Raw genomic sequence first — 14,716 nt, forward strand, 5'->3', positions numbered from 1 at the left:
TGCGCGGCATATCAACCCAAAAAAAGTGTGTCATTGACGGACAGAAAACCGACGGAGCGGTGACGTCACCGCAAACAGCCAACCTGCGCGAGTGGTCTCTCTCTCGCTCTCGCTCTCTCATCCCTCTTCATCATCATCCTCACCATCATCTTCATCATCTTTTTTTCCCGCTGCAGGAGGAGGAGGAGGAGGAAGCGAAGGAGGATGGAGGGAGAGCTACCCGCAACACGTCTTCACGGAAATGTAATATTTCTTTTTTATTTTTTATGAGACACGTTGGCGACATGGAGGCATCAGACGGCTTCAAATTTTAGGAAATAGGACAAGAAGAAGCAGAAGAGAAGAAACTGGAAGGGCGCGGATCACAGCCGTACCGAAAGAACAGAGGACATTGCCATACACATACTGGTAAGTTGGCAGCGTCCATGGATGGCTCATCTCATTACACCTGTTGGATGATTGACACATGCGGTGTGTGTGCGTGCGTGTGTGTGTGGTGCTGGGGAGGCGGGTGGGGGTGTTCTCACTGTCTGTGTACTTAGTCCCTCTGAAAAGAGGCTGGCATCATAGGATGTCTGCTCCAACTGTCTGTGTGGTCTCCACAGAGCCACGCTAGACATTCTTTGCCGCTTTGACATGCTACTTTTTTTTTCATGCTATGTTTGTCTCTCCACTTCCTTCTCTCTGTCTTTTCCTCACTTGACTCTCTTCGGATCTCGACCTTTTGACTGCATCTCTCTCCCAGTGGTGGCTGGCCAATCCACGGTTCCGCCGTTGACAGCGGTCACCCCGTTACCTTCGCTTGAAAACAAAGCCCAAAAAAAGGAAAATTGTTGACAAGATCTTTGATCTTTCTCGGACACCTTGTGCATAGTTATGTGGTTTCCTTCCCACGTTGTCGGATTTTGTGTACGTTGGCTCTGGCGACTCCCTCTGTGGGCCTGTTCTAAAAATAACTTACCAGGTATGGGGTATTGTGATTTCCTAGGAATAGCTTGTAGAAGTGACCATTTTAATTGTAATTTCCTAATTGGTGTGAGAAGTCATTGGTATGATCAAAGAAGGTCATTTGAGCACATTTGTCATTTCACACGTGCGTATCAAGCCGGCGGCCCTTTGCACGAATCCATCGCCAAGAAGTAGCTCTCAGTTTCCAAATGCTTGGTGACCGCTCATATTGACAGTTGGAGCCGACCTGGATATTTGATCTTTTTTTTTTTTTTTTTTTCTGCGTGTCCCTTTCACATCGCGGTGTGATGTGACCCTTTGACTCTTGGCTCTGCTTCGTCTGACGGCGGCAGTGTGTCTTCCTGTCTCGATTCAATCTGTCGCTCTCAAAATCTGTCGGTTGACGTCCACGATTGAAGTAACAGCGGGCGAAGCAACGTCACTTCCGGTGTGCAGCTGCAGACATGGCGCCCCCCCCCCCATGCGTTGATGAATTATTTTATCTTTTTTCCCCATGAATGTAATATTAATCAAGAGTACAATGTTTGGACGAGTGCTGGCACATGCAAAGTATTTTTGCTTTCAATTTTTTGGTGCAATTCCGTTGCACTTTAAAAGTGTGCCATGTGCCCTAGCTCCTTTTGATTGCAAGCGATGGTGGGGACCAAGGTGGGGCGCCGAGCTGGCTGACTTTGCCTCCGACCGCGGCGGCGCGGCCTCTCTGCGCGCGGCACGTCGGCGTTCGTCCTCATCTACCGTCTCTCTCTTTTGAAAGTCTCTCTGCTGTGAGTCTTTCCTGCTTTTCTAGAGCTTCTTTCTTCTGGACATTTCTGTCCCAATCTCGAAGGACTCTCTACTCACAAGCGTCACAAGCTTGTGTGCTCCGTAATCTGTTGTACGCGTCGCTCCCTTCGAGTGTGTCTCTTTTTCTGTCTGCGTCTCTTCTCTTGCTCTCTGTTTCTGTCTCCTGTCTGTGTCTGTTTTCCGTTTCTCGCTATTTTCTCTCGCGCGTCTCTCTCTCTTTCGAACGTCTCTCCGTGTACCTCTCATGTCTCTTGATGCCGCCTCTGTTTTTTTTTTTTCTACCTTCTCTCGTCTGGTATACGTCTCTGTGTCCGTCTCCGCCTGTTTCCATTTCCCATGCGTCTCAACTTTTTCTCTTGTGCATCCCTGCCTTCTCTGGTCTCTTCACTCTGCTTCTTCTCTGTCTCTGATATCTCCTCTTGCGGTCTCCGCCTCTTTTTAGCGTGCGTCTCTACCTTTCTCTTTCGACTGTACCTCTCATGTCTCTTCTTTTGGTCTCTGTTTCTTTTGACCGGCTCTCCTCCTCGTCTGACATACGCCTTCCTGTCCGTCTCTACCTGTTTCCCTTTCCCGTGCGTCGCTCACTCTATTCCCTCCAATTTGCCTCTGCAGCTTCTCTGTGTGACTCTACGTTTTCTCCAGCAATCCGTTTCTCTCATCTCTTCCTTGACCTTTGCTTTCTCTCAGATCTGCGGACAGGATGTCTGTTTGGAATGTGTCCCTCTACCTTTTCTTGTCTCTCTGCCTTCTTTCCGTTTCTCATCCCTCGACTTTGTCTCTACCTCCTTCAAGGTGGACCGCGTGCCTCATCTCCCTTCGCTTGTCTTTTTCCCATCTCTTTCGAATGTCTCGTGACCTCATCTGTTTCTCATGTGTCTCCTTACCTTCTTTCACGTCTGTTTACAGTCTCTGTGTTTCAAGTGTGTCTCTCCTTCTACCTTCTCTCCTGCGTCGCTTTACCTTCGCTTTGGCGTGAATGTGCAGTCTGTCGGACTGTCTCTCAGTGTGTACGTGGGACTCGGGGAGTGCTTCTTGCATCTGGAGGAATGTCAGCGGGGTGGGCGGGAGTCGCTTTGAGGCTGTGGAGGGAGGGAGGGAGGGAGGGAGGATGAAGAGGCGGCGGCGGCGGGAGCGGGACGAGGACTCGGCGTTCGCTACCTGCTGCTTCCACGCTCCAATATTCAAAGCCGCGCGGCGGCCGGGAGGCGAGCGGCAAACATGCCCGTGGAGCGCGCGTCGTCCCGCGTTATGAGGCTGCGGGGCTGCCGGCCGGACTTGTGATGGAGGGGGGAGGGGGGCCGGCGGCGGAGGAGGCCAACGGCGACCTGCCAGGCTACCTGAAGGACAGCGGGGCTTCACGCCACCTTCTTGCGCAGCATCCCGCCCATTTACGCGGCGCCCTGCGCGGGTAAGAACCCCCGCCGGCTTGTCGCGGTCCACTTGATCCGGGGCGCAGGTGGCTCTGACGGATGCAAAGCGAAGCCGCGTTTTGCTGCAGCGTTGTAGTCGGAGCGCTCGCTTTGCAACCCTTCCTTTTCCGTGGGCTTTGCCCTCATGAGCCGGAGTCCATCCCAGCTGACTTTGGCCAGGAGGCGGGATCTAGCCCGGACCGGTCCACCATTTGGGTCGAGACCATAAAAATGGAGCGGTCAGCTCACACACTAATTGAATTGGGCAACAGCCAATGAATGGCAAGCAACAGATAGACAAACAGTGAAGTGGTCGCCGGCCGACGTCAAAACATATGTGGGCAAACAACGGGCTGGAACGATGGATTGGTGGCCAGTCAACATCGGGGCACCTATAGGACTGCTCGCCAACCCCTGAGTGGTGCTGCATCCCGTTGCCGTTGTTTTGTGCGCGTGTGTGTGTGTGTGTGTGTTTCGCAGCCAGTGAATTGTTGAGCTGATTTACTATTATTGGATGTCAGCGCCGCTGCGGCGTTAAACGGCGTCATATTTAAGTGCCTTTATGCCGCACATAAAACACTTTCACGCTGTTTTAGTGCACGCGCCAGTAAATATAAATATGCTTAACACACGCAGGCTCACACTCCGTCAAATGTGGAATATGCAAATATGAGAGATGTGGTGAGAGAGCACAATGGCTCTTTTAGGAGAGAATGTTGTATGTATATTTTATCATGTATATTGTATCATCTCGTCACCTGTTGCCATGGCAATGAGACCCTTCCAGGGCCGCAAGTCTAACAAGAGTAAAGTCGTATTTCTTGAGAAGAAAAAGTTGTCATTTTACAAGTACACGGACATGTTTTTTCGAGAGATTTAAAAAAAAAAAAAAAATTATTTCGCAAGTAACATTTTTTTTCAAGAAAAAAAGAGTGTAATCATACAGTATCAGTCGTATTCATCTTAAAGAAACATTTTGCAACATTTTTACATTTTGTTGCTTGACTAAAGTCCGATTTTTGGGGGGAATAATTTTACGAGGATAAAGTTGCACCATCACACAATAACAGTCATAATTTCAGATTTTAGAATATCTTATATTAATTGTCTTTTTAAAATCATAATCTTGTGAGATTAAAGGTAGGAAAAACTTTTTGAAATAAGGAATAACCATACAACAAAGACAATTTTTTTAGAACAGGGCTTGTTAGAATAACTTGGTTTTTTTTAAATTGGAATTTTCCAAAACTAGATTTATAATCTTATTAAAAAAACGAGTTTTAATCCTGCAAGGTACTGTATATATACACTTTACAAGAAAGAAGTCATAATCTTGAGCATAAAAACTTTTTCAATTTTTTTTCCAAATGTCAAAATTTTGTGAGGATAAAGTTTTAGATTAAAATGTAAGACTTTTTTAAAAGTATTTATATATTCCTTTTTTTTTGCCCCAGGAAACAAGTTCGACTTGCACAAGACTAAATTCATATATATTTTAGGGCAAGTTCTTATGTTGTGAAAATTAAGTTTGAGTTTTGGGGGGAAACAGTCGTAATCGAACAACGTTGAAGTCCAATTTTTGGAGAGAAGAAGTCATTTCGCAGCCCGCCAGGGGACATCATGAGAATATTGCATCGCGATCCAAAATATTCTCGTGATGTCCCCTGTCGGGCTCCATAGGGGAAAAAGAAAAAGTTTCTGTCATACAGGAATTCTTTCTTTCTTTTTATTTTTTTTTTTTGAATAATCGTAATGGGCCCAAAATACTGATGTATTGTTTTTTTTGTTTGTTTTTGTAAATGAAAAACTATCTTTGAAGAAAAGTCATGTTTTCAGACCCACAGCAACAGGAGACCACCTTCCTCAGGACCCCCCGGTGTCCTTGCAACACACGCACACATGCACCCCCACCCACCCACACACGCACAAACACTCAATCGTCTAGCAGTGCGTCCCGCTGTGCGACTTTTCCATTTAGCGGATGAGTTGCACTTGTTTTATTGTTGTTTATGGCCCCCTTTATGGTAATGCTTGTTTTAGCTGGCACACAATCCCCAAGCGGCGGCCCCAGGAGGCTGTTCGTCACCTCCGACAACATTTCACTACAGGGAGCACATTTCACGACGCAAAAAAGTCAAGTTCAAGCAAACTAGGGCAAAACTAGGCAACAATTCATATCACAACCTGCACACCGCTAGAGCACATTCATATACAGTATAGGTCACCTTCCAATTCAATATGAAGAATTTCTTTGAAAAATTCAACTCACCAAGCCAAATTGACTTAGCAGAATGAAATTTGGTAGACGGGTGTAGACCCACAAAAAAAGTCTCAAGAAGCCTTACCAGAAAAGATTTTGCTTCGAGGTGGCCATTTTTAGCTCGGTTGATCCCAAATGGATTCATTTAAAAGAATTTAGCCCCAGAAACCAGTTTGATTTAGCATCATGAAACTTGGTCTACCCTAAGTAGACCCACAAAAAAAAATATCAAGAGGCTATGTCTGAAAAGACACAACAAGTTCTGGTCTGAATCAAATGAGTCTTAGAAACATCGAATTAGGTTGGTGTAAGCGGTTCCGAGAATTGGACGGAAGGATGTCTATCGTAAATAGACCCGCCCAAAAAATCCATGATTGACAATGCACAGGAAGTCTGCCATTTTGGTCTACAGCAGCCATTTCAAACTCAATTGGCTCAGTAGCGCCCAAGAGGATTCAAATAAAATCAGTCCTTGAAAACAGTTTGACTGTTTTGAAACATGAAATTTGGTCGTCACGTCTGTCGTGAATAGGCCCACAAAAAGGTCTCGAGAAGCCATGACTGAAAAGACACAGGAAGCCGGCCATTTTGGTTTCAAGTGGACATTTTCAGGTGTCCTTCAGAGACAGACTACTCGTATGGTTTTTGTCTTATTGCTACCAAATATGAATCAGGTATACCATGTTGACATATGATGCCAAATTGTGAAGTTTATCTATTTATTTATTTAGTTTTTGTACAGGTCATCTCGTTTTGGGCCCCAAAGTTTGGTCTCTTGCCATGACACATGAAACTAGGTCATGAATGTTTTGCCAATTTCGCCCCCCGAAGCCAATCTGACTTAGCAGCCTGAAATTTGGTAGTCGTGTCAATCGTGAATAGACTCACAGACCCACAAAAAAGGTCAAAAAGCCATGCCTGAAGAGACAGGGGAAGGCCGCCGTTTCGGTTGGAAGCAGACGCGACAACCTTTGGCGACGAGTCACAGGCTGCTTCACCCGAGGACTTGATCTTACAGCTTAGTGCGGTGTCGCTAGGGAGAAGATGCCGTTCCACCACGTGACGGCGGGCCTGCTGTACAAAGGCAACTACCTGAGCCGCTCGCTCTCCGACACCGACAGCGACGTGCTGGCCAGCATCTCTGTGGAGGAACTCCACGGTGAGTCGCCCCTCATCCTGTTTCCATTTCATATTGCTCCTTTTTTGACGTCAGCGCACCGTTCCAAAGGGCGGCGCGCAAGCGCAATGACAAAGAGTTTCCATTTGATCTCATTATGAAGCCAAAGCGCAAGCTCTCCTCAAAAGCGGCACGTCGTTCATCTTTTCTGTCAGGACTTTCAAGTTAGCCTGAAGATGTTTTGTGTTATTTTCTCTCAAGCTTGTTATGGTAATGGTGCGGAGTCTGTTTGCGTGCGTATGCGGCACAGCCTTTCCACTTTTTCAAGAAGCCGGAGAGCAGTGCAACTAAACACATCAAAGTCAGAGCTGAAAAATATGGGCTGCATACTAATCAACACGTGCGCGCGCCGACTGCCGCAGCGCTGCACACCACGCAAGGCAGTATGTAACGTACACACCAGCACGAACGGAATGCTACAGAGATGACAGGCGGACAAAGTAGAGAGACAACACTTTGACTGCCATTTATCGACCGTAAACACACAAATGTAGAAAAGGCCGATTTCTCCCGAACATTGTTCCCAAATCCCTCTAAGTCGGCGTCGGCGAGCGCCTCTCTTTTGCCGAGATTACTCGGCTACCTCGCGGGTGTGCGTATCAAGAGGTTGCTTAACGTTTTACACTTCGACGGCTTCCTGCTTGGATTACGTGTGCTTTCTGTGCGCATCTTAGCTCACGAAACCCTGACTGCGGATAGTATGATTAAACCATGACATCTCGGGCCACGTTTGCTAACCAGGCAAGGCAGCCCGGTCGATGTCTGATGCCTAGGGAAGCCTGGCACTCGTTGGAAGTGCACACTGTATGTTTGCACACATTTTATTTCAAACATTTTTTTCTCAGTGAGTTACCCTGGCCACCCTGCTGAAAAATGTCCGTCTCCGCCCCTGTACATCGGCCACCCGTATAGTATAACACACTGTATAGAAAGAATCTTTTGTCCAAAACATACAACATCATCAATTGACAACATCACGAACACACTTAATGAAAGGAACGTGTGCACATTTTTGCAACATATACAGTAGCGTATCATGAGCATACAACACATCTACTGTTCGTATTGTACATAAGAAAGAAATGTCGTCGTATTGGTTTGCGTTTGCAGCTTGTAGCCCTGACGTCAAACGCGAAGGTCGTTTGAAGGCCGTGGGCCTGTCTGTGCTCCCGCGGCCATTTTGGTGACAAGTCCGTCCTGGCTTTATAGTCGCTGACTTTGTATTTGCATACTTAATGACGGCATTAGCCGCTAATTGCTAATAGCGCTATTAGCACACGCGCGCCGTTAACTTTTATTACACGGGCCGACGTTGTGTGTTTTGTTTAGCGCTGCGGCTGCTAAGAGGCTCCAGCACCTGGCGGATTATACGCACGCACGCACGCACGCACGCACGCACACACACGGGCGCACACACACATGCGCGCACGTAATGGGAATCCAATGGTGTCACATGAAGGCGCCACCTGGAAAATTGCTTGTGCGGCGAGAGCGAGAGGCTGTGTCAAGAGTGTTAATATGCTGGAAAGCATCAGCGCTGCATTAATAAATCCTTATTGCGTTCATATTCATCAGCATGGACAATATCTGCAACCTATGAATCCCTTCATATCTTACACGTAAAGCGGCGTTCCCCTGCTTTAGCGCTGCTCCTCCGCTGCACCGTTGATATATTGCCCTATTTTTTTCATGGCTTTTTACAGTGCGCAGGCACGTCCCAATTTACGGTAGTTGTTTATTTTCCCCGTCAAGAAATGGGAGACTCGGAGAACATCACTTTGAGGAAATGAAAAGGCTCTTGCTCGCACCGTTCACCAAACAAGACGCAAAGCTTCAAGCTGTTAATTTGTCGGTTGAACTTTGCTATAATACTGACACGTGCAACAAAAGCGACTCAAACATTGTATTGTGCTTAATACCCCCAAAAATGTCAACCCAAAGTTGACTAGCTTGATGACAACATGTAATGCAAAGCACCATAGATGGGCTAACAGAAATTAGCATTGACGTTTGGGTGATTTTGAGGTTCAAACGATTGCTTCATTGGGTCGGCGTGTCCATTTGTGTGATTGTAAATGTTTCTGGACAATGGCCGCGCACGTTTGACTGGCCGCGCCGGCTTCCCGTTTGTGTGGCAGAGATCCGGGAGGCCTTCAAGGTTCTGGATCGCGACGGCAACGGTTTCATCTCCAAGCAGGAGCTGGGAATGGCCATGCGCTCGCTGGGCTACATGCCCAGCGAGGTGGAGCTCGCCATCATCATGCAGCGGCTCGACATGGACGGTGAGCCGAGCCGAGCGCAACTTTGCGCCGCCGCTTCGTCCGCCTCAAAATTCCCGCAACTCTTTGTTTTTCTTTCCAAAGCATGAAACGCGAGCCGCCGTGACAACTTGTTGTGTGGCAACTTTTACTTTGCAAAAATGAAGAACCCTGTTGATTGCTGACTTTGTTTTTGAAAAGGATGGCGAACCTGCCACTAAATGTCATTGTTGGGTGGGAGCTTTTATTTTGAAAGGATGAAGAATCGGCCGACGTGTGACCGTGTGGTGAGGTCGTTCTTATTTTGGAAGGATAAATAAACCACATGAAACACTTGTAGTGGGTCAGCTTTTATTTTGGAAGAATGAAGAATCAGCCTCCCTCTGGCAGGTTGCAATTAATTTGAAAGGATGAAGAACCTGCCGCCATGTGGCCTTGTCCTGTAATAGCTTTTATTTTGGAAGGAAGAATAGTCAGCCGATGATGACCTTGTGGAGAGTTAGCCGTGATGTGACCTTGTTTTGTGTTACTGCCGGCTTTTATTTTGTAAGGATGACGAAACGGCCTGCTCGATTTGTTGTTGTTGTATTTTCGGCGTAGACCCTTGTACTATTATTTTGAAAGGATGCGGAACCGTCCACCACCTAAACTTGTGGAGCGGCAACGTTTCTTTTGAAAGGATGAATTATCAGCTGACGTGTGACCTTGCGGCGTGTTCGCTTTTATTTTGTGCGGATGAAGAATTAGCTTGCATGTGCGCCGAGGCAGCTTTATTTTGAAAGGACGAAGCACAAGTTGATTTCCAGTTTGTGTTTTATTGCGAAGGTGACGGCCAGGTGGACTTTGAGGAGTTCATGACCATCCTGGGACCAAAACTTCTGTCGTCGGAAACCAGAGAAGGTTTCCTGGGAAGCACCATCGACACCATCTTCTGGCAGGTATCGGAAGTGCACCAACACCGCGCACCTGTTCAACATGTTTGCGTTCGGGTTGACGTTTTTCCACGTTTGCGCCGCCTCTTTTTGTGTTTCCCGGAGGTCTGTGTGACACATGCAGCTCTTGTCGGCACGCCAGATCTGCGTCCCGCCTGTTGCGTTCAATATGTTTGCGGTGCACTCCTTGTGTGTTGCCCGTTTGTCTCCGTTTGGAGCAGGCAGGGTCAGCGTGTGCGCAGCTTGCTTTTGCTTTTGCTTTTGCTTTTGCTTTTGCTTTTGCTTTTTCTCTTTCTCTTTCTCATTTAGTGAGCGTGAAGTGACCCTCCCCCCCGGGAAGCTTTGATTGCGCTAATCATCGTCGCTCTGGGCTGACCCGCCGTCAGAAGCGCTTTTAACTTGCTGCTCCCTTTTTTTTTTTTTAATTAGAGCTCAATGCGGCGTACTCTGATGATCTCATTCATCCGTATGCAAATGAGCTGTCGCACGCAACGCAGCACAACGAACACATGCAAATGAAACGCATACATTCAGAGTGACACTGACTACTGTTTTATGCATTTTGATTTTTTTTTTTGCCCTCGTGTATTTTTATTGATGACATGTTGGCTTAGCTTCCAAAAAAACACATAGCTACATTGTTTCCGATTTTTTTGTTAGTTTTTTTTTGTTATCTATATTCACCAGATACTTGGATGTCTGTGTTTCACCTGTCTGTGTTTGTTCCTCTTCTTGTGTTCCATGTTTTGAAAGTTTTGACTGATTTGTGTTCCAATTCTGTTCTCCCTTGTTTACACTCGAGTCCAGAAACACGAAAATGCCGACGTGCCCGTTCCATGTCTTTGTCTTCCTCTCCTGGTGTTAAATGCTTGTCTTCCGTGTGTCCGTCCGTCTTACACGTTCGTGCGACACTTGTGGCCTACCATTTTTTGTGTGTTACACCAGACACTTGATTAAGTGCACGTTTAAAACCGCAAATATCGAATCAATCACACCAAGTCGTTCTGATGAAAGTGGCTTTGGACTGATTTGTTTTTCAAACCGTTTCCATCCGTCACGTTACATGATAATAGGCCATTAGGAGGAAAATGAAAACATTCCTCATTGAAAAGCGGCCTGCAGTCTTTTTTAATGTCATGTCCGTGTTGCTTCACCTTTGCACGCAACGCTTCATTTTATTATCAAAAGACGAAACGTGTTTGGTGGGCTGCATTTGGCGTTGTTGTCTAATTATTGATGAACTGGAAGTTGGCTTTGAGTTGTTGAAATGCTTTGAATTGTTCAAGAGATGTACCAGGACTTCAATATGTCACGTTTCTTTCCAATTGTGAATTGGATTCTTTTCAAATGTGGGAATTTCCATCATGTGAGAAGCAGTCCTGCGTATGGCCTGAAAGAGGGCAACATTTTCAAGTTGGAATGGTCGAATTTGGTGGAGAAATATTGATGGAAGAGTGAAATACGTCAAATATCTGTTTCGATTCGGCAATGATGTCATGGAAAATGTGACATCACGAAACATGTGAGACTTTGGGGAATGAGCAAAATAGTTGCGAAGCTGCAATGGTTTGAATCGGCGGGGAAATGTGGAAGGAGTAGAATGCCAAAAATCAAGAATTTGGGTGCTGAACAACAGACTATCTGTGTCACACTTCAAGTTCACATCAACCCAAACACATTTTTTTTCCAAGAATATGTTCCCAGTAGTCCCACTAGTATTCGGACGAATATTGCGTTTGTGGAATCAGAATTAAGCAGCAATATGCACCCCTTTTTAGCCATCTCAGGGGGCGGCCATTTTGTCACTTGCCGTGGACTGAAAATGACATCGCAGTTGCTCGGGGCTCAGGTAACCACCAATCACGGCTCAGCTTCAGGAAACAGGTTTTCTGCGATTGGTCGTTACCTGAGCAACTGTGATGTCATTTTCAGTCGACAGAAGTGACAAAATGGCCGCGCCCGGAGATGGCTAAAAAAAACAAAAAAAACGCTGGATTAACTCTTATTCCACAAACGCAATATTAATCGGAATGCCTGAAACTTTCAACTAGCGGGCTTGCATAGAACAAATTTTTGGAAAAAAATATGTTTGGCTTGACTTTGACTTTGGGCGGCACGGTGGTCGACTGGTTAGCACGTCCGCCTCACAGTTCAGAGGTCGTGGGTTCGATCCCGGCTCCGGCCACCCTGTGTGGAGTTTGCATGTTCTCCCCGTGCCTGCGTGGGTTTCCTCCGGGTACTCCGGTTTCCTCCCACATTCCAAAAACATGCATGGTAAGTTGATTGGACTCTCTAAATTGCCCCTAGGTGTGATTGTGAGTGCGGATGTTTGTCTCTGTGTGCCCTGCGATTGGCTGGCAACCAATTCAGGGTGTCCCCCGCCTACTGCCCAAAGACAGCTGGGATAGGCTCCAGCACGCCCGCGACCCTTGTGAGGATAAGCGGTATGGATAATGAATGAATGAATGAATGACTTTGACTTTAAATGAATCAAGCCAAAGTGACGCAACACTTGAATGCCGACAGAAAGATGAAATGTGCGTGCGTGCGTCTTCTGGCAGACACGACATTGTTTACATGAGGGGATGCTTTTATTTTGCGATGAAGTGTAAAAGTGATGCAATGGTCCAATTGTTTGTCATGTTTTTTTTTTTGTCCCAAGGTTGAAACGTATTGTGTTCCCTCCGACAAAGACAGAGAAGTGTGAGGCAGATTTGTTTGTTTGTTTTTTGCCTGCAGCAGCGGCGGCGGCGGCGGCGGCATTTATCGAGCGCGCTCGGCTAACGAGCGACGAGGCCCCTGGGCTTAATCTCGCTAATGATCAATCACGCTGACACTAATTGGCTATTGATGACTTTGCGCTTCACCTTTGAGCTGCTAAACGACGTCGAGAGACACAGAGGACTCTCAATCTCACGGCCTGGTTTTTTTCCCCCTCCCTCGCGTGCGCTCTCTGTGGCAAACTTAAAAAAAACAAAAAAACATTTGCATTCGTCTCTCCTCATTTTTCGTGACAAACCCAATTGTAATCGTCAGTTAGTCCGTCGGGCCGTCAGTTCCTCATCCCCCCCCCCCCCAAAAACATCAGCAAAATGGGCGTCCATCAGTAAAAGACAGAAAGACCGTGACTGACGGAAGCAGTTAATGGCAATGACACTGACGGAGGCAAATCCACTTCGGGCATTCGCCGTTTTCCCGAAAAGTGTCCCGTCATTTTCCAGTCGATCGTCAGGGACGGACGGAATGCGCACATTTTCTGCATATTTTTGCTGCACGTCAGTTCCTCTTGCTAGCATGACTAGCATCTGTCCGTTCCACATGTCTGGGTGGTTGGCGTGTATTCCGTGTTACGCAGCTCTGTGTTATAGTTCCTTGTTAGTGTTGCGCAATTTTGATGTGTTGCATGTCTGTTATAGTTGCTTGTAGTGTACGTCTGTGTTTTGTGTTTGTGTTACACGTGACACTGTTTCGTTTTTTTGTGTTACCATTCTGTTCCATGTCTGCTTCATGACACTTGTTTTGTCTTACAGGTCTATGTTACCGCTTGTTAGAATGTTTTTTTTGTGTCACACGTTTTTGCCACATCTGTTGACTTGTTTGCATTCCACATTTTTGCTGTCATTTGAGTCACACATGCGTTGCACACAATCGATTTGTGTTAGCGAGGTCTGTGTTGCACTTTTTTCTGTTGGGCACATAGACGTGCTGCATGCCTTCCACTTTTTGGGAGCCGCACTTGTTTGTATGACGTCTTTGTCGCGTTGTGAACTAGACGTGTGTTCCGCATGCAGTGTCTCTGTTTCGCGCCGTTAAACGTCTTTGTTACCGATTTGCGTGTTCAACTTCTTTCGTGACGGTCGCAGACTTCTCTGGATTTGACGGCCGTACTTTACACGTGCACGTTCCGGCTTTTGCCTGTGTGCGTTTACACGCCTGTGTCATGTTTCTTGAAATGCTGCGTTACATTTTGAGGTGGAACTTGTGTGCCTCGCTGTCTTTTCGAGTCATTTCTTGTCGCGCCGCTTTAGCCGGAAGCAGCATGTAATTATTTCATCGACTCTGGTCATTTCCCCATTGGACGCTTTTGCTCCATAATTTGATTGATGTGTACGTCAGCCTCTTTTTTTTTTATTTTTTTATTTTTTATTTTTTCCTTCTCCGCTGTCATCACAGGCAGCCATTTTGTCCCCTAAAGGTCGCTGGAGGACAGTGGACACTGGCTTGCGCAGGGAAATAAATGTTTCATACTTTGCTTATCGGCCAGCGCCTGCTCCTCCCCATCGCCGGGGGCAACCAGCTTCAGGCAGCAGCAATGGGGCCACCGACCTCCCCCGAGGACAGGTGACATGCAGGTTTGGCTCGGCCGGCGCCAGACGTGCGTCGCTCTGTTTACGCCCACTCAGCATATTTTCTTTCATGTCGTCCTGACAATGACTCCCGAGTCCGTTAGGAGGCCACACCCTCGCCTGACGCGATGTCATTGTGTTTACCTGTGAAATAGAGTGAAAGCCACTCCAAATGGCTGATGTGGAAACAATCCTTTCTTGATTTCATTTCCAGGAAAGTCTGAATTGAGAGTGGCGCACCTTCACTGTTATGTGTGTGTGTGTGTGTGTGCGCAGTTTGATATGCAGAGGATCACCCTGGAGGAGCTGAAGCACGTCCTCTTCTACGCCTTCCGAGACCACCTGACCATGAAGGACATCGAGAACATCATCATCAACGAGGAAGAGAGCCTCAAGGAGAACGCAGGAAACTGTCAGACCGAATTTGAAGGAGGTGCGCGCGCGTGTGTGTGTGTGTGTGTATACTGTAAGGGTGTATGGGGATGGGGGGCTGTCAGAAGGTATTTGACATTTTCTCTTCAAGTCTCCCGTCACCTGCTGATTTATTGATTTGAAGATGCTGTCAACTCTGGGAGGAGGACC

At 46.9% G+C, this 14,716-nt stretch overlaps 1 protein-coding gene across 4 annotated transcripts in view; it reads left to right on the top strand.

Moving 5' to 3' along the window:
* The window catches only part of caln1 (calneuron 1), a 19,148-nt gene continuing 4,432 nt past the window's right edge, over window positions 1–14,716 (top strand). The window contains exons 1-6 of one of the 4 annotated variants that reach the window (XM_086035108.1): window positions 59–243; window positions 315–408; window positions 6,459–6,580; window positions 8,737–8,880; window positions 9,682–9,794; window positions 14,411–14,567. In XM_086035108.1, coding sequence (XP_085891234.1) covers window positions 6,466–6,580; window positions 8,737–8,880; window positions 9,682–9,794; window positions 14,411–14,567 — 529 coding nt within the window. In that variant the 5' untranslated portion in view covers window positions 59–243; window positions 315–408; window positions 6,459–6,465. Of the gene's footprint in view, window positions 409–2,877; window positions 3,161–6,439; window positions 6,581–8,736; window positions 8,881–9,681; window positions 9,795–14,410; window positions 14,568–14,716 lie in introns of those variants that run through there. The other 3 variants (XM_086035107.1, XM_086035106.1, XM_086035105.1) reach the window with 3 other exon arrangements.

Source organism: Filicampus tigris, chromosome 7, assembly GCF_054856515.1.
Source record: "Filicampus tigris isolate MCC_2025a chromosome 7, RoL_Ftig_1.0, whole genome shotgun sequence".
NCBI classification, from domain to species: Eukaryota; Metazoa; Chordata; class Actinopteri; order Syngnathiformes; family Syngnathidae; genus Filicampus; species Filicampus tigris.